This window comes from Octopus bimaculoides, chromosome 1, assembly GCF_046866305.1.
Source record: "Octopus bimaculoides isolate indiv1 chromosome 1, ASM4686630v1, whole genome shotgun sequence".
NCBI lineage: Eukaryota > Metazoa > Mollusca > Cephalopoda > Octopoda > Octopodidae > Octopus > Octopus bimaculoides.
In genome coordinates this window covers 120,895,100-120,922,456 of record NC_142928.1, presented here as the reverse complement: position 1 = coordinate 120,922,456, position 27,357 = coordinate 120,895,100, and the positions used below count along the sequence as shown (strand labels likewise).

Sequence of the window (27,357 nt, the reverse complement as noted above, 5' to 3'; positions counted from 1 at the left end):
GGATATCCTTGTTGCTTATTTTAATATATATATATATATATATATATATATATATATATACATGCAGATATATATATATATACATACAGATATATATATATATATTATTTTGCTTAAAAGAGTTCCAACACTGTCTGTTTTTTATGTTTTATTTATATTCCTGCAGAACTAATGTGGGGTATAGAATATGGAATATACAATATATAATATAATATACAATATACAATATAAAATAAAATAAAATAAAAATGGATGGCACCATGAAAGAAAGTATTGAATGTAGATGAAATATTGAGTGTTCAATATAAAGGATCAAATATATAAATATATAAATATAAATATATATATATATAAAGGCGACTCGAGTTTCAGGGCTATTTCCCTTCGTCATGGCCGGTATGACAGACTTTAACAGACTGTGTTAATATATATATATATATATATATACATACATACACTTTAAAATTTCAAACAAATTTATTTTAACATGGGGTAGGACCGCTTTTGCCAGTAATTACATCTTGAATTCTATGAGGTATGGACTCGTACAAAGTTTGAATTGTTTCCAAAGGAATTTTTGTCCATTCTTCAGCTAAAACAATCTTCAGTTCTTGTAGTGATGATGGTGGAGGATATCGATTCTTTACTTGTCTTTCTAAAATGCACCATTAATGTTCAATAATATTGAAATCTGGGGGCTGTGGTGGCCAAATAGGATGTTGAACTTCACTAGAATGTTCCTCGTGCCATTCAGTGACAACTTTAGCTGTGTGAATTGGTGCATTATCATCCTGAAAGATTGTATTTCCCTCTGGAAACAGTTCCGCAACTATAGGATGAATTTGATCAAATAAAATGCGTAAATAGTCTCGACTATTAATTCTGCCATGAAGAGAAACCATTGAGCCAGCGGATTTCCGAGATATAGCCCCCCCCCCCCCCATCAGATCATCACAGGTCCTCTTCCCATGTTTAACAGTTGAAAGAAGGCAGTCCGAGTCAAATGCTTCTGTTGGCTGTCTCCACATATACACTCAGCCAGTGGTCAGAAATAAGGTAAAGGATGACTCGTTCGAGAAAATAACATTCTTTCACTGCTCTAGGGACCAATTCTATAGGTTTTTACTCTACTCTAAATGCTTTGCAACATCTGTTTTTGAAAGTAGTGATTTTCTGATTGCATCCCTCCCATGAAATCTGACTTTGTGCAGCTCCCGGCAAACAGTTTTTGTAGAAACTGGGCTCTCGAGGTAGTCATTAAGCTCTGCAGTAATTTTGGGAGCTGTACTTTTTAATAATTTACATAAGAGTCTGGTTTTCTGCCAGAGTTTTGTTGTGATGAGGAGGTTTTTCCCCTCTTTCTCAAAAGTTGTCATTACTTTCAAGACAGTAGTTCTTGATACACTAAACATTTCAGCTGCTTTCATTACACTAGTGCCTGCCATATGAGCACCAATTTCACTTCTTTGAAAGTCTGATAGACCTGTCATTATAATGAATTTTAATTACCATTTTCTGATGATATCTAAAAAGAAACAACAATCTTAGCAAAACATATTAAGCAACAGTAACAATAAATCAAAAAACAAAAATAAAGATGCTTTTATAGATATTTCAAAATTATGATGCTATGATGCTAGGTGTTTCCATTATTTTGTCCAACCCCTATATGTACGGTTACATGTATCAAACAATATGGGTTTTTTTTTAATGAATTTTTATTTTTATATTTGCAACTAATTGCTGTTTTAATTATCTTTTAGTTATCTAATTGAACGTGGAGTTTGTTACTTGGTTTTGTGTGAAAAAGTATTTTCCAAGAGGCTTGCCTTTCTGTATCTAGAAGAATTACAAGGAGAATTTTCCTTACAGTATGGAAAGAAAGTGGACACTGTTTCTCGGCCTTATCATTTCATTGAATTTGGTAAGTAGCTTTATTTATTGAGTGATGTCTGCACAATATGTAACTTCTCCAGAACCTTACATATTATAGTCTTATTAGCTATGCAACCCTAGAAATTTTGTCGAGTGTGTCAGTTTTGTCTGGTATATGTGCAAGCATAGCAGTGTGGTAAAGAAGTTTGCTTCCCAACCCATCATCATCATCATCATCATTTAACATCCGTTTTCTATGCTGGCATGTGTTGGATGGAAGCTGACCAGCTGAAGGGCTCCATATCTGTTTTGGCATGGTTTCTATGGCTGGATGCCCTTCCTAACACCAACCACTTTACAGAGTGTATTGGGTGCTTTTATGCAGCACTAGTATAAGTGCTTTTTACGTGGCACCAACAATTATGAGCTCACAAAATTATGGATACTCAGCTGGAGAGGGTTGCAAGGGACCATGCTTTTACTTAATTTGATGTGTCTTTTCGAGCACAGCAAATTTCCAGGAGTCTCAATCCCCTATTATCCCCTCTGTGAATCCCAATGTTTGTAGATCCTCTCTCACCACTTCATCCCATATATTCCTGGGTCTACCCCTTCCACATGTTCCCTTTAAAATTAGAGATGAAACTGTCCTCATTCATATGCATTACATGGCCATGCCAGCACAGTCTTCTCTCCTGCATTCTACATCTGATGCTATAAATACCCAGTTTTTCTCTCAAATCACTTGCACTCTGTCATTTATGCACACTGACATTACCCATCCAGCTAAGCATACTGACTTCATTTCTTTCAAGTCTTTATATATCCTCAGTAGTCACAGCTCGTATCTTACTGTCATGTAGCATAACTGTCTGTACACAGGCATCATACAATTTACCTTTCACTTTGAGAGAGAGGCCCTTCATTACTAACATAGGTATGAGCTTTCTGAACTTTGCCCAGACTATTCTTAGTAAGTGCGTTTGGAACAACCTCCTCCTCTACTAACTTGGTCACCTAAGTAACAGAAACTGTCTATTTCTAGGGATCTCTGTTGACATATGAGGGTGTCTGTTTTTTGTACATTCCTAGTGTTTAATGTACCTGTACACCTGCTACATGTAAAGACTACTTTTTCTGTTAGTTGTCCAGTGATACCACTGCACCTCTTATGTGTACAAGCTTGCACTGGGTACACCTTATGGAGTTTCTCTAGACACCTTTTCTACATATCAAGCAAGGCCATCTCCTTGAAGGTACTTGCGATTTGTCTGTTTTCCTACTTATCAGTACTTTGGTCTTTGCTATGTTAACTCTAAGGCCCTTTGATTCCAAATCTTGCTTCCACTGAAATTTCTTCTCTAGTCTGGTAGTGATAAGAACAAAGCCATCAGCATAGAGAAGCTCCCAGGGGCAGTCAGTCTTAAGTTCCTCAGCTTGGGAGACCATGATAAATAAGAGGGTGCTAAGAACTGGCCCCTGGTGGACTCTTACTTGTACACTAAATTCCTTGCCATACTTATTGGTTATTCTCACTTTACAAATGGCATCCCTGTACACACCTTCCACAGCTCTCACTAACCACTCATCTATCCTTAGCTTCCACATTGCCCACTAAATAAGGGATCTTGTCAAAGGCTTTCTCCATGTCAACAAAAGCCAGAAACAGAGGTTTATAGTTTCAAATTCAGTCCTACTGCATGACACCATGGGCAAGTGTCTTCTACTATAGCCCTGGGCCAACAAAAGAATTATTTAATGGATTTGGTAGACAGAAACTGAAAGAGGTATGTGTGCGTGCACGCACGCATTACTGTCTCCTTACCTTGACATTGCATGATTATCGTGAGTGTCACTATCATGCAGGCAGTGACCTTTGTTTCCAATTTTCTGAGATATGCCTGGTCATGAGGAAATATTACCTTACTTGAAACAGGTGAGGATTAGTGACAGGTAAAATTTGCCTCTATGAATTCCATCCAATCCATATGGGCATGGAAAAGTGGACATTAAACGATGATGATGATGATGATGATGATGAATCAGTAATGAGAAAGAACATTTAGAGCATGTAAAAACTAAGACATCATGCTATCATTAAGATCTGAAATCTAAAATCATCATCAGGAAGTAACAAGCTCACAATCTGCAGCAGATTTCACAGTCTGTTTTGGCATGATTTCTATGGCTGGATGCCCTTCCTGACACCAACCACTTTACAGAGTGTACTGGGTGCTTTTTATGTGGCACCTTGCTTTTAGGATCTCAATTCTGCTGTGGTGGGTGGGTCTTCTCAAATACAGCAATGCACCACATATCTCAATCCTGTCATCTCCTTTGTAACATTCAGCATTTTCAGATTGGCCTTCAATACTTAGTTCTATGTTTTCCTGTGCTTGATCTTACTAAAATCTTATGGCTTCACATATGTGAAGTTATGGTTTGTCAGCAATTCATAGAAACCACTGTTACATTGTTTGATTTAGTCTGTCATAAACAATTAGTCCAAGTGAGTTGGTTTGTTTACATGAACTTTAAGATAAGAAAAGCCAAAGAGTCATTTATATATGCAGATAAGAGAAAATATTGCTGCAGATTTTGGGAAAAACAATAAGCACAAAACTCAAAGCAGATAATAATTTATTGATTGTTGTCCACAATGTTATGATGACACTTCTGTTATTTTAAGTCATTTGTCAGACATTCAACAAAGAATCCTCCACAAAATATAAAAGCAATGTTTAAAACTGTAACAACCATTCTTTGTACTTAGCATGTCTCTGTACTACAAGTCAGGAAACAAGTTCTTTATTAACTGTGTTTTTGGTACAATTGAAGCCATTTATGGTTTCTTTATTCGTTCAGCAACTCTGTGAGATGACCTGGAGCAGGAACTTAAGGTTTCCATCAAGCTTGAATTAGGAAAACACTTCACATCACTAAATGAAAGAGAAGTAATGAATATTGTACATGAAAAACTATATGAGTTGCCAGAAGTGTTAATGTAGCTGAAAACAAAATGTGGTGCTTGTAATATTCTGTAACCTGTTTTCATTTGATTTTCTTGTGCTCTTGCATTTTGAGAAAATTCTTTTAACATTTAACAACATTCACTACATCCAAGGAAAGGCATGGCTGTCTGATTAAGGAGCGTGCTTTGAAACTGTGATTAGGGGTCCAGCTACTCTTGTATGGACACTGTCAACTTGTATTCTCCACTATTGCTATATGTTGTGAGTGAAATTGGTGGAGGGAAACTGGAAAAAGCTTATTGTGTATGTGTGTATATCACCTTCATCAATTAACTTCCGTTTTTGCTACATATTGCTACATTTTGTGAGTGAAATTGGTGGAGGGAAACTGGAAAAAGCTTATTGTGTATGTGTGTATATCACCTTCAGCAATTAACTTCCGTTTTCCATGCTGGCACGGGTTGGACAGTTTGGCAGGAGCTGGCCAGCCAGAAGCCTGCACCAGGCTTTTTTACGGCTGGATGCATTTAATACCAATCACCTTATGTGTGTGTAAGTGAGAGACTGAACATATATTTTCCTTTGTCTTTACATGTGTGCATTGATAGTAAATAAAAGTCTCACCATTCATACAAACTGTGTCATGTGTTTGCAGTCCTATGTGAAAGAACATTCGATAGACTTATGATTGCTACTTTGCTTGGAAATAGGTGATGATTGGCATCTGGAAGGGCATCAGACCATAAAAAATTTTGCCTCTGTGAAGTTTCATTTGATTCATGCAAGCATGGAAAAGTAGAAGTGGTGATGACAATTGCAAGGACACTGGCTTCTGTTATAGTTATTATTGTCGTTATTAAGTCAGTTAGCTGGTAGTATCATTAGCATGCTAGACTAAATGTTAGCTGTCTTCACATATTGAGTTCAAGTTCCACTGACGTTTGCCTTCATCCTTTTGGAGTCAATAAAATTAATACTAGTTGAGCACTGGGGTCAAGCAACTTACCCACTCCCTACAAAATTTCAGGTTTTGTGCCTATAATAGAAAGAATTGTTATTATTACTACTATTCTTTTAACTCAGGTTTTGTTGAAACTCCTGAAGTTTTACATGTATAACAAGCTTCCTATCTGCAGTCTATGGTACCATGTTATTCTCTTCAGCTTTCTAATGCTTTCCTGATGATTCTGGCCATGCCAAGGTGGCAAACATTTTGCAACAGCTCTCCTGGGCTCTCTATTCCCATTTCCTTTATATTCCTCTTAATACCTTCTGATACTGTCCCCAAAGCCCCAACAATAATTGACACTATCTTCATCATTTTCATTTCCAAAGTCAAGCTATCTTGTATTTAAGAGGATTGTATATGTTTATTTTTCGCCTTCTTTAACTATTGATGGATCAAAAGGGCACACAACATCAATTATGTAGTACAAATGGTTCACCTTGTCCACCACTGATAGGTCCAGCTTGTTGTGCCCAAGCACCTGACCTGTTTGATTTGGGAAATCAGACAGGATTTTGCAAATCCTTGACTCAGCCACTCTCTGTGGTTTGTGTTTGTACTACATCTTGTCTCTCTCTCTTTGACCCCCACTTTTCACTCAGTTTCCAGTGCTGCACTTTTGCTATCTCATCATGTTGCCACAACATTATCATCATCATCATCATTATTAATAAAGCAGTGAGCTGCCAGAATCGTTAGAATGCTGAGTAAAATGCTTAGCAGCATTTTGCCTGTTTTCATGTTCTAAGTTCAAACTCTGCCAAGGTCAACTTTACCTTTCATATTTTTGAGAGTTGATAAAATAAGTACCAGTCAAGCACTGGGGTTGATGTAATCAACTTGTCCCCTCCGCCAAATTGCTAGCCTTGTGCCAAAATTTCAAATCCTCATCATTATTATTACTATTATTGTTATTATTATTTTGTTTTCGTTTTTTGTTTTGTGTGCTGTAACTCATTCTTTGATATTGTCCTTCATGTGTTGGGCCTTTGTAGTCAACAAAAGAAATCATTATTATTGTCTAAGTAAGTCCTTATGAATAAGGACTTGCTTGAACTGTGACAATCAGTCCAATACCCATGCCAGCAAGGAACTGGGCATACCATGATGGTGTTTCTATATTTAAAGAATTAGTAATTATTTTTAAGAAATGACATCAAATTTTCAGAAACATTTGTTGATCAAATATATTAATTTTAAAAATTAATGTTCTTATTTTATCAGACACATTCATTCAGAAAACTCGTAAATCCTATATGGACTCACGGGCTCGGAAGAATTTGTCTAGTATCAATACAGAACTTCAAGATGTGCAACGAATTATGGTACAAAATATTGATGATGTTTTACAACGTGGAGAGGCCCTAAACAGTAAGTAACACAGAGAAAACATTATTCTTCCTGTTAAATTTATTTTTACTTTTTTTGTTTTTGTGTTTATCTATATTTCGGTGGGGGTGGGTGGGGTCACAGTTGATAGTGCCTGTTTACCAGGTTACAGGTCAGCAGTTTGTATCTTGTCTTCAACTCTGTACTGAGTTCTTAGCCAGAACACTTAATAGTCCGAAGGTTTTACATAACCTTTTTAATGCCAAACTGCCTGAGACTGCCAACTTTGTGCTATTTCTAGCAGATTTAGTGACCATGTTAAGGCTCCCTTGTTGATGCTTTGCATGTACCTGCTTGGTATGGCTTTTTTTGTTACTTTAGTGAAAGATGTAGGTTCAGGCATGGCTGTGTGGTTAAGAAGTTAGCTTCAGAATTGTGTGTGTGTGTGAGAGAGAGAGAGAGAGAGAGTATTTATCCCTGACATAGATGTATGTTAAGTATTCCTGTAGCTCCATTAAAGGAACTCTCTGGCTCATTTAAATGTGACTAAATATTCTATGGATGTTTGTATTCTTAATATAACTTTTAGGCAGAATCATCATAACACAAGTTTGTAATTCAAAGTGACAGCATTGAATCACAGGAATAGTCTATTAGATGAGCTTCTGCACAGTTTTATCTACCCCAAGTTTGAGTTACTCCAACTTGCACAAGTTCAAATTCTGCCAAGGTCAACTTTTCTTTTCACCCTTTCAGGGTTAATAAAATAAGTGCCTGTTGAGCATTGGGGTCGATGTAATTGACTATATGTCACCCTCAAAAATTTCAGGCCTTTTGACTGTAGTAGAAGGGAAAGAATTATTTATTTAGATTTTGTTTTTGATTTATCAAAATCTTTAAAACTGTATAGATAAAAACTAATTATTTTTCTTTCTTTTCTATTTGTGATTTCAGCTTTAGGCAGTAAAGCCAGTAATTTATCAATATTGTCACAACAGTATAAGAAGGATGCAACTTACTTGAATCTCCGGTCCACTTATGCAAAGGCTGCTGCCGTTGTCATTGTCATTGTTGTTCTAATGTTGTTTATTCGCTTTCTCTGGTGGTAAACTCCTTTTAAAATCTGACCAAAACCCCTTATGGACTTTTTTTTACATTTTCACTACAATAGAAGATGTTTATACAGGGGACTTTGTTTCTCTACTAAACTATCCAACAGGAAAGCTTTCACAGGAGTGCTTTCATTGTAACAATAACAAAACAAAAACAAATTGTGAAAACTCTAGCTTATATATGAACTCATGACTAATCACTTAAACATTTTTATATTATAGCAAACATAATAAATATATGCTAATCGTAATATCTTTTTGCATGGGAAATATAAAATGGTATAGCCACAAGGTAAAAGAAAAGAAAAAAAAAGAGCTAAAAGATGGAGTATCCCTCCCAAAAATCCTTTATAAAAAGAAGAAAAATATTTTAAATGCATAGGAATTTGTCTCAAGAGACTTTTTTTTTTTTCACTTCAAAATTCTGTTTGAAACTAAACTTTGATTACATACAGTGTAAATGGAAACAGAGGAACACAAAATAGGTTTAGGGCTTTGATATTTTGAAGACTTCCCTCCTCCCCCCAAAATATAACATCTAATATGATATTGAAGAAATGTTTTTTTTTTCTTTCAGTTTTATCTCTATTAAAATTTTAAAGCTGTTGACTTCTTTTCCTAATTTCGACTTGTGGTTTTTCTCAAACAATATTTTCATTTTGAAGCATGCTGTTAATCAAAGCTTTTTGCTTTTTTTTTGAAGGGGTGAGGTTATGTGTATGTTTGTGTGTGTGCTAACTATTTTGTTCTTACTACAACAAATACTAATTATTAGGGTACTGGAGGGGTCACAGAACATTCATTTCAAGAGTTGTGAGACCGTTTCTTTCTTTGTTAAAGATAACAAATGATTCTCAGTTTAAGTTTAGGTCATTGTTTCAGTTAATATGTTTCTAATTAATAATTTTTTTATGCGACAGCGCCTTAAATTTTAAAAAGCTGAAAGGAATTGTTAGAGAAAAGTTTTGACTTTGTTGACATTTGATTGAACAAATAAAGATTTTCTAAATTTAAAAGTTTAAAATATTTTCTATGTATCAATGTAAGGTATATAAAATAACCTTTTTTTTTTTTTTTTGTCTGAGACTGGGTAGAACTATAAGGTAGAATGTATTGGCTGGTGAAGTTGGTGCAGGACTGTGTAACAAACTTGTCAAAATATTGAAATGATGGAAAGAACATCAGAAGTTCTCTGTCCTTACCTACCATCAATGCTCTTACATACCTTTCTGCTTATATCTGTCCTGCACAAAAAAAATCCTGTCTTTGTCCCATGGGTTTATTTCAACATCTAACCTAACAACTCACACTAAAAACTGGCCTAACTCAAGTATCATAATTGCCTGAAAATATTATGGATGATATTACTTTTTTTTTTTCATTTAGACAAATAAAAGGCATTTATTCTTGCTAAAACAAACTTTTGAATTACTTTAAATACTCATTTACAACTCTAAGTAGGTTTTATACATCTTAAATCCTTTCTGCACAATCACATTTATGTAGTGTGTCTTCTACTCTCTTACTACTTTGAACCAGTTCTTTTAGCCCTATACTTTTTAGTAAAGAGTTTTCTCTCTGATTCCTTTTGTTTTGATTTTCTTTCTTCACTTCTCAAAAATCATAATGTATGTATTTTCATTTATTTTCCTTAATAACGGATGACAGAGTTTCTAGTTCTTGTTTCACTCCCTACTGCCAACAAAGCAATGCCCACCTTTAACAAGCATGCATTGTGTTGAAGTCGTGCTGTTAAAATTTGATGTCTCTACTTATTGTGAAGACTGTAATTTCATATTATATTCAGTCATATCTCTTTTGTGTGTCTTCCTCTTTTTGTACAAATTCAATGATTAAGACATCATCTTGCCATCCCTCATAGTCAATTAAGACATCCATCTGGTGGTAGATACATATGTGGGATGAAGTATTGCATATCTGCTTGTAATCAGAACTCGTGTTGGGATTTCTAATAGTAAGGCAGAGACTTAACTGTTAGGGTGACTCTGGTTTGAGATTTAAGTACAGGAGAGTTTTCTATTTCCCATTGTTTTCTCCAACTCCACAAGTGAAACTGAATTCAGTATTACAAAGCAACAAATTCTTGACTCAATGAGGGAACCTCTATATGATCATTGGAGTTGCTAGAATTAACAGCCAGATTTCCCTTAAATCATATCCTACTATCTTAGAAGGAAGAATATGTGGATCATGCAGTCTTGGTAGACTGTTTGAAGAAAAGGTAGGAATGGTAATAGCTGGAAGGGATTAAAATTGAACACAGAAACAACAGTTTGTGGATTTCACTTGTTCATTCAACTGACAAATCATCTACTACAGGTTTGAATACATTTAACTGGGGCAAAATAAAAGAACAACTCAGTTTTATAGCAATGAGTTGTTGTTGTTGTTGCTATATGATAACTGTTTACGGCTAGGTGGGCTGAGCTATTTGAGAGTTCAGTTTTCTCAGCCACATATACTGTCCACACCCCAGCTACCTTATTTTCATGTTTCCACTATTTAAGAATACTTCAAAATAAATAGATAGCTATATATCAGTGACCAATTAGGTTAATGGTATAGGGTTCGATTATCTGTAGCCTCCCGCTGGCAGTGCCCCAGCGTGGCCACAACCTTTATACTGAAACGTATAAAAGTGTATAGAACCAGGATAGGTTAAGCAGTTTTAGCAAACCATTTGGTAAATTATAGTATCAGACCTTGTTCTATGAAATGTTACTGTTATAACTGCATCCACAACAGGATACTGTTAACCATGGTACACACACACACACACACGTGAATCTTTTGATTTCATGTTATGAGATATGGTAATTGCTCTAGAACTAATTAATAATTAACATTTTAATCACCGTTGTTTCTTACAACAAAAATTAAAATAATTTGTTTTAATTATAAAATTCATTATACAAAATATATTACTCTTAAACAAAATATATATAATTAGAAAAACAATGGTAAGTGTTGTGAGCAACAAGTAAACACTCAACAATGCTGGATCTCAGCCTGTTTTCCATTCCAAGTTGAAGTAATTTTACTTCACCTATATGTCCAATGCTTTTAGGAAAAGTGTGACTTTCATAAAGTCTGATTCCTGTCTTTTATAAATTCATAACATAGAAAGCAAATATAAATAAAGGAATAACAATAATATAAGCACTAATTAAGGATAAAAAAGTCAATTATTTATTAAATAAACTGCTGCATATACACCTTTATTATTTTGAGGTATTCTTTCTTATAATTTTACAAGGTTTTTTTTTTTCACTTTAAATCAAGAGAGTAATAAAAGTATATGAAAGTAAACATTTTGCAAAAAGGAAAACTTTTAAATGTAAATATTTAAAAATTTCATATTATATTAACCATGTAGTTAACTCCTATTTATTTTCACATTTAGGATCCACATGTTGGATACATTACTGTGATTGATTATAGAATATGTATGTATATATATATATATATATATATACATATATATATATATATATATGTTCATATGATATCTCCACAATGTGTTGATGAGATAAACATGTAATCGCTACCAAAATAGCAAGAGATTTCTCCCCAAAGGTCTAAAGTAGACTCCTTATGGATCAATCTCCTTGGTTATATATCAAAAATTTAAATGAGAGTTTTGACGCTAATATCCATTATTATTGAAGTTTATTCCTATGTCAACATAGCCAAATATAGCCTTATACAGAAATGTTGACATAGGAATAAACTTCAATAGTAATGGGTATTAGCGTCAAAACTCTCATTTAAATTTTTGATATATATATATATTGAAGTGACTTCCTTTTACTTTCTCAATGGAGACAACAAACCAAAGAATATTCCTAGAATATATGTTAACTATTGAGGACAGGTGAATTTTGCATCATAAAGTGTCCTACTCATAAACAATAAAAAACAAAAAAAAACTTGCATCAAACTTGAATTCTTAATCTGTGTGACCTGATAGTTCCTCCTCAGGCAATTCACTTCTACATACTTAACATGAATTAGTTAATAATATCCATTTGTTGCAAATAAACACTGATATAGTAATTAAACGTTGGTCAATAATTAGAATCTAGAACATCATCTGTTGCCTCCAGTTATTATTAAGAATAATAATTGATCAATGTGGCCTGAGTCAAAAGAAGGTGGTGCCACATGTTTAAAAGTAGTATTTAATTTAACTATCACAGTATTTTTATATAAATAGATATTTAAATTATCATTAATCATAAAAGAAAATGTCAATGTTTGTTTTGTTACAAGAGCAGTTTCATAATACTGTTGATCTCTAGAGCTGTATTTAATTGCTAGATTTCTTACACTACTTATTTAGTTTTCTTCCTTCTTCTTGGCATGTCTTTTTTCATCTTAGCATCAATTATACTTTGAGATATTTTCTTTATGGCACTTCTGCTCAAGACTTCTGGTTCATCCTCTCGACTACTTTCACTCTCTTTGGTAATTAACATGAAATGAGAAATAATAAAATAATATAGAGAAGTTAGCATTTTATCCATCTCTTTTGCATAAGACTGCTTACAATAATAATAACAGCAATGTTCAGTTAAGAAATACAAATTGTTGAAGGGATAAAACTCACCAGCATAGATGTTTTCAAGTTGTGTGGAAAGCTTAACACGTGTATTATATGCAGGAAGTCTGCTTTCAATATTGATATGGAACTGAAATTCAGACATAAATATTGCATATTAGAATTACTGCTATTTATTTAGATATAATAAGTAAAATATCTGGGGAATTGCTCACTTCAAAAACTTTTTTTATTTGTATATAATTCTGCCTGTTTTATTATTTTTTTATATAATTATATTCTAATACAAATCAAATGCAAGAATATTTTGTCATTATCTTTGTTGCACGTCTTTTATACTCTAACTTTTGCTCTTCTAACATTTTCAACTCTAACCTTCTTCTAAACAGCAATTCTGTTACATTTGAAGTTGAGAATAATGATGGTGGAAAAGAAGAAAGAATGCACAGCTATTTCTCTGTTCATCTTACAGGGGTGTTAGAATACCTTTCAGTTGTGGTCTCTCTGATTTACTCACTATTTTGAGTTTGAAAAGAAAAGGCTTTTCAGCTTTTTTGTGATAGTAGCTTTTAGCAGTTCGTTATATATTTTCTAGGACTATAATGTCCTAAAGATCTTGACAACTATGACCACTGCTAATTGGTACTGGGTAAAAATATCGTCATCATACAATCTTAGATGAGGTATTTTTCAGGTTGTATATCTCTTTGATAACTATAGACTCAATTGTATGGACAGATGTTGATTACTGTTAATTTGAGTTACAGCTTCTGTACAAGTAACAACAAACTATTACAATATGTTGCCTTATATACAATTTTTAAATAAATAATAAATATGCACAAATTTAAGGCAAGGTTTTTTTTTCAATTTTCTATCAAAAAAGAAAAGGGTTGCTTTATTGCTTTAAAAAGATTTCCATTATAAAAATAGAGGCTGACCTATATTTTGGTGTTTATATATATATATATATATATATATATAAGAAAGCTCATAACAAGCAAAGAGTTATACAAAACCGTGTATATTTCAGGCACAAAGGCCTATATTCAGAAGGAAACAGTCTAAGAAATGTGTAGTAAATAAAGAAAACTTCCAACTACTCATTTCTTGGATTGCTTCCTTCTGAAGATAGGCCTTTGCACGTAAAATATACAGGGTTTTGTAGAACTTTCTGCATTGTTAGCGTTTTTATTACCCTTTTCTTTTTATACTACTGTACTACAATGCTTCAAGCGAACTACAACACTCATATATATATTCGGCATAGACAACTTTTCTAATATTATAAACAAATGCATCTAACCCATCTACATGTCACATCTGGCCCGTTGTTCCTTTCTATCCATCACAGTTGTTAAAAACTGAAAGAACACCGTAATAGTTTTTTTTAAATCTCACTAACATAAAGATTAAAACCTGTGGAATATTCTACATCAGTCCAAACCCATGTCATTATGGAAAAACAAACCAATAGGAGTGGTAATGGTTTATTAATTAAATTCTAGCATACAAATTGTGTCTATACCAAATATTTAGAATGAGATCACCTGAGTCACTGATCACTGAAGATTTTATTATCAATACTTTAACACAAGCGATGTGGCATTAGGTACTTATGCAGACTATCTGCTTATTTATCATTGCTGAAACCTTTCCCCATTTGTACAGTAATTCTAACATAAGTTGATATCTTGTATCTGCTCCAACACTGCAGTTTGGGTTAAATTGTCTTCTACCTGGAACCTACCCAATTCTTAAGTGCATGATAGAGGTATGTGATACGTTTTTAGGTGCTAATCTCTGCAAATAAATCTCAACAATATGCACATTTCTCCATCATGACAAGCAGATGATATTGTTGCTCACATATACTTGTCAGTTTGCACACAAATTTATTTCTTACCTCCTCGTCTTCCATTTGCTTCTGAACTTTCTCCAAGTCCACATCATGAAAGTCATCCATGAGCTTCAGCAGTTTCTCTTCACATAAAGCTAATTGATCAAGAACATACTCATTTGAAGAAGGGGAAAGTTTTGTTGATGCTGTGTACCCTTTTGGCTGCAGTAGTGAAAGGGAGAACAAACTGAATCACCAGATGATATTTCACCCCTTTAACATTCTTAATATGTTTCAGTCTATTAATAATCTCAGTCATTGTATTAGATATATATTCAAATAAAAACACATACATACATACATATATATATGTCATGAACTAACTGTTACTTTCTCAGATGCAGCACGGAATTTTGTCAGTGAACAGGTCACTGTTTCAAAGCGACGAAAATATTTCAACAAATTAAATTTAAATGTTGAAGTGAATTAAGAAAATAAGATTCTTATTGAAATTTGTTAAGGAGCTTTTCTATTACTGTTGAAGAGTTTTTATTATAAGTCGGTGTACTGTGTGATGTCAAGATCTAACATTTCAGACACTTGTTACAAATATAAAGAAAGTAATGATTTAAAGTGAAAGAATGATAAGGAAGAGAAGTAGTGTGTTAGATGAACAAAGAGGGAGGAAGCAGAGCAAGAGGATCAAAATTTATAAGCAAGATGAAAATCAAATGAAGTGAAACGAAGGTAATAAGTAAACTGGAAATCAAATCTTGTCATAATACATCACATGTATGTGTATATAGATAGATAATGTGTGTATGTATGTATGTATAAATGAGTGTCTGCTTTCTTTTGTAATTGGCTGTAAATAACCTAAGTCACTTATATCCTCAGAAGGGAAATAATTCCCTAAAGAAGCATAATTCATGGGAAGTAAAGCCCTTCAATAGATAGACAATGACTACCTTAATAGGTGATAGTGTTGATGTAACAGACTAAAAATCTCTTGAAGGGTGTGCCCCTGCATTGTTACAGTCCAATATTATAGCTCTATCAACAAATGATAACAAAAAAATAGAAAATACTTCTATAAAGTGTTTATGTACAGCACAAGCAGTGTCAGTCACTGCGGGTTTTGAACATTTGTGCTGTTTATAAATCTATCAATTTATCTATCATCTGTGTGTGTGTGTGTGTATGAAGACAATGAACATATAAAGAGACAACACAGGAAGGGCAATGGTTGACAAATATGGTATATATGTACACACACACGCCTAAAATACACATACACACCTACAATACAGGCAGTATAAAATTGAAACCTGAGAAATACAAAAATATAAAATGAAAGACATACTGTTTTTAGATGAGAGAGTCTATCAGCAAGATGGTCAATACCAGATTTGACTTGCAATAAGATTTTAGACATTTTCTCCAGTTTATTTTCAATTTCAGACCTACTAGTTTCTTCTTCCTGTAATTTCTCTTGGAATTCTTCAAGCATTCTTTGTCCTCTGAAGAGAAATAATGAACAACATTCATCATCATCATCATTTTTTAACGTCTGTTGTCTATGCTGCCATGGGTTGGACAGTTTTACCAAAGCTGAGGAACTGCACCAAACTCCAGTCTGATTTGGCATGGCCTTTCCAAACGCCAACCACTCTAAAAGTGTAATGGGTGCTTTTACATGCCACCGGTACAGGTGCCAGTTGCGTGACACTAGTATCTGCCACAACTATAGCTTGGTGGGTCTTCTACTCAAGCATGGTGTATTACTGAAGGTCTCGGTCATTTGTTATTGCCTCCACTCGAATATTGAAAGAAAGAAAAACAAGGGTGACAGACAGATGTGTAAATTAGCAATGCTAATTACTCAGAAACACCATCTATGTAAAAATATAATAATTAAGTTTCTGCTAAAATATTTAATGTGCTAAAAATTATTAATCTTATTAGAAATGCTGATGTGCCGAGAAAAAGATAACATTTGCTCAGGTCAAGAAGACACATGTTTTTGAGTATGTGTGTAGTTCACTTCACGACCACATGGTTTCAGGTTCAATCCCACAGCATAACATTTTTGGCAAGTGTCTTCAACACTTTGAGAATGAATCTGTCAGAAAGAAACTATGCAGAAATCCCATTATGAATGCATTTGTATGTGTGCATGCGTTTGTAGAGCCGATGTTGGGATTTTATGCTCCCATATCTAAGGGATCCAGCAAAAAGAGACCAGTAGAATAATTTCCAGATTTAAAATTAGTACTAGGGTGGTTTCATTGACTGAACTCTTCAAGATGATACTCCAGCATGGTCACAGTCTAATGACTGAAACAAATAAAAGAATATGTATTCATACATGACCTCCTTCCATTCAGCCATGTCCTATGATTGCAAAACTTACTTCTTCACTTTTGGCATGAAACTATTCAGTAATGAATGACATTAATTGGTTATCACAAGACAGGGGAGGAGATGGTTGAATACATCGACCCCAGGGTTTGGCTGGTACTTATTTTCATTGACCCCGAAAGGATGAAAAGCAAAGTCAACCTTGATGGCATTTTGAATGCAGAACATAAAACCAGAAGAAATGCTACAAAGCACTTTGTTCAGAGTACTAACCATTCTGCTAGCTAGTCACCTTAAACAAACAAACAAACAAATAAATAAATAATAATAACAATAATAATAACAACAATAATAATAATATGCACATTCTATTACCTAATATATGAATGTCTGTTTTTTTTTTTTCTTTTCTGACTCATGATGAGCACATATATATAAATGTGTGTGTGTGTGTGTGTGTGTGTGTGTGTGAAGAGAGAAAAAAAAACAGAGATTCAGAGTCAGTGAAAGAAAAAGAAACAGAACATCAGTTTATTCCTCTTACACTTTCCTTCCTGCTGATTCTTCAACTCTTTCTTATAGTTACACCTCTTCTTTTTCCATATAATTTTACTTTTTTTTCTCAACTCTTCACTATCCTCCCCACCACCACCACCATCATCATCATCATCATCACAATAATCATTTCTCATGACTCTTAACACACAATCATTATGGTCCTTTTATTCTTCAATTACACCCACGTCCTCTTCAGTCTCACAACATCTGTTATTGAAGCAATCAAATGCTTATACTCCCATGTCCAGCACCCACAACCTGGTCATAAGATATTTCTCACACAATACAAATGAGCCAGCAAAAAATTTTTTTTAAACAAATCTGTAGGTGTAAGTATATTGATATGTGTTAGCGAAATTGGAAACTTGTATGTTTATATATATATTTGATGATGATGATGTTGTTGTTGTTGGTGGTGGTGGTGGTAGTGACTAGCATCAGACTAATTCTTCATCTTCATCATCATCACTGTCGTCGTCGTCAACAACAACATTATTTTAATGTCCACTTTCCCATGCTTGCATGGATCAGACTAAGTTTATTGAGGTAGATTTTCTACAGCAAAATGCCCTTCCTTCCACCAACCTTTACCTGTTTCCAAGTGTGACAATATTTCTCCATGGCTAGATATGTTCATTACAGAATATTGGAAATGAATGGCACTGCTTGTATGACAGTGACAATCATATTACAACTGTCATGCAATGTCAAGACAAGGAAACAAACATAAATACACTCACAGCCACATTGGTATACATACATGCATACATACATACATAAATAAATAAATAAATAAATATATATATATATATATATATATATATATATATATATATATATATATATATATATATATATATATATATATTCAAAACTATTGAAAAGGTTGCAAGACGCAACGAAAATTTTAGAAAAATAAAAAAGAAATAAGTGGAAATTTTACCAGTGCATGTGTTAAAATTATAAGGCATTAAAAGAGAATGACTCTTCCCAGACACAACAGAATATGTTTCAGCACATGCACTCACATAAAGAATCTTGCAAACCAAATCCCAAAATGAAATATATTAATTAAGTTATAGAATTATATATATTAATCAAGTCATAGAGTGACGAATGGTTTCACATCCAAAAAGGCCATAGCTTCGCAGATGTGTCATCAGACTCTAAAGCCAAAGAGAAATGTATGGCTCAGTAATAGAGCATTGGGCTCACAATCATGAGGTAGTGAGTTCAATTCCCAGACTGGGCTGTGAGTTGTGTTCTTGAACAAGATACTTTATTTCACGTTGCTTCAGTTCACTTAACTGTAGAAAAGAGTCACAATGTCACTGGTGCCAAGCTGTATCTGCCTTTGCCTTTCCCTTGGATAACATCGGTGGCATAGAGAGGGGAGGCTGGTATGCATGGGTGACTGCTGGTCTTCCATAAACAACCTTGCCTGGACTTGTGCCTCAGAGGGCAACTTTCTAGGTGCAATCCCATGATCATTCATGACCAAGGGGGATCTTTACTCTTTATAATATATATATATTACAGGATTCTTTCAGTTTCCATCTAGCAAATCCACTCACAAAGCTTTGGTGAGCCTGAGGCTATCGTAGAAGACACTTGCCCAAGGTGCTGTGCAGTGGGATTGAATCTAGAACCCAGAACTATGTGGTACAGAAGCAAACTTCTTACCACATAGCCATTCCTGTGCCACAATTCTGATTGAAGAAATCTATGATTGAATACATTCCAGCCATGACCACCCTGGCTTCTGAGCTTTATGTAGGACTATTGCAGTCTAATGTACTCTTAGCTTCCCTTACATGCTAGTGTACCGATTGAGGGTGATTTGGATGCTATTTCTAGCCTGTAAAGTAACTATAGAGAAGTTGCCTCATTAGCTCATTTTTGTAGCTGTTATCATGGATATTGTTGCTTTTAGCTGTGGTTTGCCCTGATCGAGCAGACATATGATCAAAGATGAATCTGGTTCTACATTATCCAATATGTTCTTTAAGTCAGAGTGAGATTTTGATGAAGATTTGGCTGCTATTTCCAGCAAGTCAACTGTATAGAATAGAAGTGGGAAAATTTTTTTTTCAACCAGGAGATTTTTCTTTCTACAATAGGCACAAAGACTGAAATTTGGGGCGAAGGGAGCTTGTCAATTACATCAACCCCAGTGTTCAAGTGGTACCTTCTTTTTTCTCAACCCCCAATAGGATGAAAGGCCAAGTTGACTTCAGCAGTATTTGAACTCTGAACATAAAGCTAGAAGAAATGCTGCCAGTTCACTGCTTTCACCACGGTTAGTCCATTATAAACACATCAACCCATTAAGTCCCAGAGTACTTAAGTTTCTGAATATTACTTCTAAATTTTCACAGATGATTGAAAAAAGGTTAAAATGAAAAAATAATTATTAAAACTCCTTTACTCTTAGTAGAAATGGAAATACTCGGTGTCCTATAAATAAAACACTAAGACCATGTGATATAGCTTATTTAATGTTCTCGTTTAGTGTCCTATTTATAGGACAGTGGGACTTAATGGGTTAAGAACTGAACTAGTAGTAGTAGCAGCAGTAACTATACTAGTTATATTTGTTGTTGTTTAGCCCCAGGTCAATCCTAATTAAGCAGACCTATGATAAAAACTGTTAGAACTTGACCATTCTGTCCTTTTGTCTTTTTCTCAGACATTGTGTTACCTAAGACTACTTGTGCAAAATGTGTTTTTTTTTTCTTTGAAGGTGGTGGGATGAAATTCGAGGGAGATTTGACTGCTACATCTAGCACAATGAGCAACCATTACAGATTCTCTCTCTCTCTCTCTCTCTCTCTCTCTCTCTCTCTCTCTCTCTCTCTCTCTCTCTCTCTCTCTCTCTCTCTCTCTCTCTCTCTCTATCTATCTATCTATCTATCTATTTCTATTTATCTGTCTGTCTGTCTATCTGTCTGTCTAGCTATCTGTCTATCTATCTATCTAGCTAGCTTTTAATGTATTCATTTCCACTGCTATCTGTTTGACAAAATTAACATGTGTTTCTCTTTCAATATTTCCCACTCCTAGCAGCAACAACAATAAGATTATTACCCATTATTAGCAGGAAGCACTGTGCTGAATTCCATAACTCATTCAATTGGGTCATTAAGATATCATTGAAAGGTTCAAGTAGTGCATCTAGAGAAAGTCAACTTAACAGGGGTCCATCTTAGACACACTATTTTAGAAAAGAGAGTGGCTGTGTGGTAAGTAGCTTGCTTACCAACCACATGGTCTCAGGTTCAGTCCCATTGCGTGGCACCTTGGACAAGTGTCTTCTACTATAGCCTTGGGCTGACCAAAGCCTTGTGAGTGGATTTGGTAGACGGAAACTGAAAGAAGCCTGTCGTATATATGTGTATATATATATATATATATATATATATATATATATATATATATATATATATATATATATATATATATATATATATGTATGTATGTATGTATGTGTGTGTATATGTTTGTGTCTGTGTTTGTCGCCTCAACATCGCTTGACAACTGATGCTGGTGTGTTTACATCCCCGTAACCCAGCGGTTCGGCAAAAGAGACCGATAGAATAAGTACTAGGCTTACAAAGAATAAGTCCTGGGGTCGATTTGCTCAACTAAGAAGGCGGTGCTCCAGCATGGTCGCAGTCAAATGACTGAAACAAGTAAAAGAGTAAAAGAGTAACAGTTATATCACTTGTTAAGGTTATCTCTGCAGCTTTTCAATAGAAATACTAGTCAGCACTGATTTTGTTACATTTCATATCAGAGACACCTGATGGAAACAACAATGACACCAAAGATGAAAAATGGGTAATGGGCATATACACCCAATATCCATGTCCCATTTTCTATCTCATTGTTGATTATATTAGGTATACTCGGATATGAAACATCATAACAAATCAGTACTGGCTATTATTTCTATAAAATACCTATAGAAAGAGTCTTAACAAGGCGTAGGAGTGGCTGTGTGGTAAGTAGCTTGCTTACCAACCACATGGTTCTGGGTTCAGTCCCACCTTGGGCAAGTTTCTTCTACTATAGCCTCAGGCCAACCAAAGCCTTGTGAGTAGATTTGGTAGACGGAAACTGAAAGAAGCTCATCGTATATATGTGTGTATATATATGTGTGTGTGTGTGTATGTTTGTGTGTCTGTGTTTTCTCCCCCCAACATCGCTTGACAACCGATGCTGGTGTGTTTACGTCCCCGTAACTTAGCGGTTCGGCAAAAGAGACCAATAGAATAAGTACTAGGCTTACAAAGAATAAGTCCTGGGGTCGATTTGCTCGACTAAATGCGGTGCTCCAGCATGGCCACAGTCAAATGACTGAAACAAGTAAAAGAGTAAAAGAAAAAAAGGACTCATTATATTGAATGTTATTGATATTGGATGGAAACATGGGGTTCTGCAGTTCCGCAGTGCCTATGCACAAGCCACCACTGCTTGGGTAGGACAATAACAACCTACAAACACAAATTACAATATAACACACAAATTACCTTGACAATTTGGTTTCTCCTGTATATTTCATTTCTTCAAATGTCTTTTGAAGTTTTGCCTTTTCCTCTCTCAGAAGAGAAATTTGTTTTTCATTTTCTTGCTTCAGCTCTTCTAAATGAGCTGTTGTTGCTCCTTGGTTTTCAAATCGACTTACAACTTCCTTGAAAGAGTCCAAAATATAATGATATGTAATTTAAAATGCCAATTGGAAAATCATGCTGTTATATATATATATATATATATATATACATACAGGGTGTGATGGGTGAATTGTCGCCATTTTATATTTTTGATTTCACACATGCGCATTGTTTGTGTTTGATTTTGTCGACTACACACTATAGTAGGGTCAGCTGGACACCATCTGGGAGGAAAACAGCACCATGACACAATTCACTCTGACAGAAATTTGGAAACAACATGCTATACTGCTTGGCATTTGTGCTGGAAACTCCAATACGAAGCGCTGGAAGCTCCAATATGAACATGTACTGAGAGTAATAAAAATCAAACATCCAGTCAACATCATGGTATTTGGAATGATCACTAGTGATGGTAACATTATACCTCCATTCATCTTCTCACAAGGTCTCACACTCAACACAGAGGCCTACATCAAGTGCTCGAGGAGGTGGTGCTGCCCTGGGTCAAGAGAGTGGTTGCTGAATAACCCCATGTCTGGCAACAGGACTCTGCACCATGCCACACAAGCAGGAGAACCCAGGCAGGTCTGTCAGATAATTTCTGCAACCATATCACCCCTAACATCTGCCCACCTAACTCCCCAGACTGCAACCCCCTTGATTATTATGCGTGAGGCACAGTTGAGTGAGAGACCAACAAAACTCCTTGTAACACCAAAGATGAACTGTAGGCAAGGATTATGGCAGCATTCACCAACTTAAACAAGGAAACCATTCAGAAGAGATGCAGGAGATTCCAAAGTCGTCTGGAGGTTGTGGTTGAAGCCAATGGCTATTTTATTGAATAAATTTACTCATTATTATTTCAAAATATTTTTATGTAATTTTGGTAAATATATCTGATAAAATGAAATGTTAGTGTTATTTTCATTTTTGCGTAATTTAGACGACAGTTCATTCATCGCATCCTGTATATATATATATGTATATATATATATATATATATATATATATATATATATATATATATATATATATATATATATATACACACATGTGATCCTTTGTGTGGGCTTGTATGCGTGCACATATTGAATGTTTTGATATTTTCACACAAAATTTGGCATACTTTTGCTGGCACATCAAGGAGTTCACAGATGTAGCCCAGCCCTGGTTTTAACTCTTTGCAGATCTGTGACAAGAATATAATTCCTTTTGATGTTCTTAATGTCTGTGAAATTTCTAACTCATTCAAGAAGGCAACTGAATGGTTAAGAATTTTAAAATGTTACAGCATATATTAGTTACAAGTCTAGGAAAAGAGTTTGGTAGTCTAATCACCTCATATTTTTCTTGCTTTTCTTTCCTTTAGCATATAAAAAAGAAGAATAAGAAGCATTAATTGAAGTGTTAGATTATCAAACTTTATTTTCTAAGTCTTGTAACAAGAATATGCTGTAGGAGTTTCAAATTCTTAACTATTTAGGAAGGCAACTGAATAGTTGCCTTCTGAAAGTGTTTAGAAATTTAGCAAAAGTGAAACAATATCTAAATGAGCTACGTTCTTGTGTTTTAGACCAAGAATCTGAAAAAGGTTTAAAACCCGGGCTTAGAGGTAGCATCTGTGATCCCTTGGCACATTGGGCAAGTGTCTTCTACAATAGCTTTGGGTGCTGACCAAAGCCTTGGGAATGCAAAGCAAAAGAAGCTTGTCATATATTTGTATATTCTCTTTTACTCTTTTACTTGTTTCAGTCATTTGACTGTGGCCATGCTGGAGCACCGCCATTAGTCGAGCAAATCGACCCCAGGACTTATTCTTTGTAAGCCTAGTACTTATTCTATCGGTCTCTTTTGCCGAACTGCTAAGTTACGGGGACGTAAACACACCAGCATCGGTTGTCAAGCGATGTTGGGGGGACAAACACAGGCACACACACATACATATATATATATATATACATATATACGACGGGCTTCTTTCAGTTTCCGTCTACCAAATCCACTCACAAAGCTTTGGTCAGCCCGAGGCTATAGTTGAAGACACTTGCCCAAGGTGCCACACAGTGGGACTGAACCTGGAACCATGTGGTTGGTAAGCAAGTTACTTACCACACAGCCACTTCTACGCCTAATTTATATATATATATATATATTTCATGAGTTAGATACAGAAGGGAAAAATAGACGAAAACTGGGCAAAAATATAACGGACAGAAAAGTGAGATAAAAACATGATACAAGGAACATTTGCAGCTTATTTTCTCATCAGTTGGTTTCCAAGACATGTTAGTGGTTTCACACTATATATACATATATATATATATATATATATATATATATATATATATATATATATATATATAAATATAAACGTAAGGCTCTATTTACCTATCACCACTATCACACCACCACATATATTACACCCAATAATTACTTCTCCTACATTTCGCACACCACAAACTTCGAATATACCCTTCAACACTCTGAAGAGATCGGCCAAACTACTGGCTGGATCGAAACGTGCGTAAGTGACTATGACATAATATACAAAATGACTCATTACATAACCTAAACCTCCACACTGACTCATTTCACAAGCTCCACATAATAAAACAACGGCTATCTAGTCCAACGAAAATGCTTTTTCTTGTATTTGTTGCTCCATTCTCCAAGTAAATACATAAACTACGGTTTAAGCAACATATTACCTGCCTCTGGACGCCCTCTTCCCAAGACGGTACCCATACAGGTGATCCCCAAGAGTGCCTCCAGATTTAAACATCCCCTGGTTGCTTGGATGCTTCAGACTACCCCTGAAGGATCGAGGCAAACCTACCACTTACCTATTCACATACCCCTGACTAAGACTGCCTTAGTCAGCTTTAAACAGGCACACACTGAATAATGGAGCAGATACTAATAGAAGCATCCCTAAAAGACATTCCAATACCACCAAAGAATGTATACCTTAAGGAGGTCATCAGTAAAATAACTGACTTCACCCACTGACTACGTTGGAAGGCATTATTCCATGATAAAAATGACCATAATGAGGCACACCACAACAGAGATAATAACCAATTGACCAAAGGAACTTTTAGGACCAAGAAAACCCCTCCACTAAACAGCCACTTAGAAGCATTTGAAAATGAAATATGGAACACCATCAAAAACATCAAGTTCAAGCGATACCCACTAAGGAATAATTACCAGAGATACCTTAAAAACCTACTGCACAAACTAAAATCACAGAATGGAATTATTGTCCACTCAGACAAAACTAGAAACTCTTACACTATGGACATCAACTTATATCACCAACTCCTACATAAAGAAATAACAAAAAAATATAAAATAACACCAGATAGCACCTTAAGGTCCATGAACTTAGCAGCTAAGGACATCATGTTAGAATACAACTTAGCCGAAAAAACTGAACCATTTATACCCCTTAGACCTAGAATCACTTTAAAAGACCATAAACCCAACTTCCTTACAGACACTAAAGTTAGATTAATATGCCCTAATAGATCAGACCTATGCAAATTAAGTAAACTAATACTTGATAAGTACATCCCTACGCTAAAAAGTAGACTATCCCTTGAATTATGGTCTAACACATATGAAGCCCTTAACTGGTTCTCCAAAATACAAAATACTAGTAACTACAAATTCATACAGATAGATATAGTAGACTACTACTCCTCAATTAACCCCACGATATTAAATAGTGCCCTAATATATGCCAATAATAATTCACAACTAACTAAGAAAGAAATTAATGTAATACTCGAAGCTAGAAAATCTATTATAAGGTTCGATAACAAGCTCTGGGTCCGTAAAGACTCCCCTAACTCCTTCGATATCACCATGGGAGCCCCGGACTCAGCTCAGATAAGTGACTTAGTAGGAATTTATCTGCTCTCCTACATACAGGAGGAATTCCCAGACCTGGAAGGGGGATTATACAGGGACGATGCATTATTTGTAATTAAAAATCCCTCGAATAGGAAACTAGAGCTCATCAAGAAAAACTTGCATAAATTCTTCAAAAGATTTGGACTAGCCATTTCTATAGAAAACGAACACACATCCATAAACTACCTAGACGCCAATTGCAACCTAGCCACAGGACTACATGAACCATACATAAAGCTTAATACTAACCTAAAATACATAAATGCATCCAGCAACCACCCACTATTCCTCAAGAGGGGCTTAGCACATAGTATAAGCAATAGGATATCACGCCTCTCCTCTAACCAAGCTATCTTTAATAAGCATAAGGAAACCTACAATAGCGCACTACATAAGGCAGGATTTAACCATAAAATTAAATTAATCGATTCCAATAACCATGAAAAAGACCCAACTATAAGGAACCCAAACGCTAGAAACACGCACACTACTAACGCACCTAAAACCGATGGAAACCACACTAACGATATGAACGACAAAGATAAGCATAACACATGTAATAGAAATACAACACGTCCCAATACCAAACCACATAACACCAAAAATACCAACAACAATATAAACACAAATACCAATAATATTAAAAGGACGATTAAGGCTAACAACGAGACGAAACAGAAATACAATAACCACCTGAACAGAACCAACATTAAGCAATACAACGATAAGTTTAGCTTAAATTACAGGGAAACCCAGAAGACTAAAAGGAACCATATATCGGGCCCACTAAAACCTAACAATACTAGCAGGGAAAACAATGAAAAGACACATATTAAAAATAAACCCAAATATACAAATAAATTAGACAGCCGGAGAGAAAAATTCACCAGCCTCCCCAGTTATGATGGTAGCTTCTATACCAGATATGGCCGTAACAGCAGCAAAAACAATAAGGATACGACCTGGTTAATCATTCCCTATAACATGGGCCTCAAAACCAACATAGTCTGCTCACTAGTGAACATAATAGATAAACACCTCAATGTGAACAATAAATACGCAGAAATATTTAAGAACAAAATAAGAATAGGCCACAGCCTAACATGTAACTTAGCTACCATAATA

General features: G+C 35.0%; 2 protein-coding genes across 4 annotated transcripts in view; one reads left to right on the top strand and one right to left on the bottom strand.

Annotated features, from left to right (window-relative positions):
- The window catches only part of LOC106881996 (vesicle-trafficking protein SEC22b), a 31,865-nt gene extending 22,949 nt beyond the window's left edge, over nt 1–8,916 (top strand). The window contains exons 3-5 of the mRNA XM_014932537.3: nt 1,764–1,924; nt 7,078–7,224; nt 8,137–8,916. Coding sequence (XP_014788023.1) covers nt 1,764–1,924; nt 7,078–7,224; nt 8,137–8,291 — 463 coding nt within the window. The 3' untranslated portion in view covers nt 8,292–8,916. The remainder of the gene's footprint in view (nt 1–1,763; nt 1,925–7,077; nt 7,225–8,136) is intronic.
- A 2,557-nt stretch (nt 8,917–11,473) lies between these two features.
- The window catches only part of LOC106881933 (outer dynein arm-docking complex subunit 3), a 58,879-nt gene continuing 42,995 nt past the window's right edge, over nt 11,474–27,357 (bottom strand). For all 3 annotated transcript variants that reach the window (XM_089357046.1, XM_089357041.1, XM_089357043.1), the window contains 5 exons: nt 22,168–22,328; nt 16,080–16,236; nt 14,783–14,938; nt 12,925–13,006; nt 11,474–12,777 (listed from right to left, as the gene is read on the bottom strand). In XM_089357046.1, the coding sequence (XP_089213172.1) occupies nt 12,650–12,777; nt 12,925–13,006; nt 14,783–14,938; nt 16,080–16,236; nt 22,168–22,328 (684 nt within the window). In that variant the 3' untranslated portion in view covers nt 11,474–12,649. The remainder of the gene's footprint in view (nt 12,778–12,924; nt 13,007–14,782; nt 14,939–16,079; nt 16,237–22,167; nt 22,329–27,357) is intronic.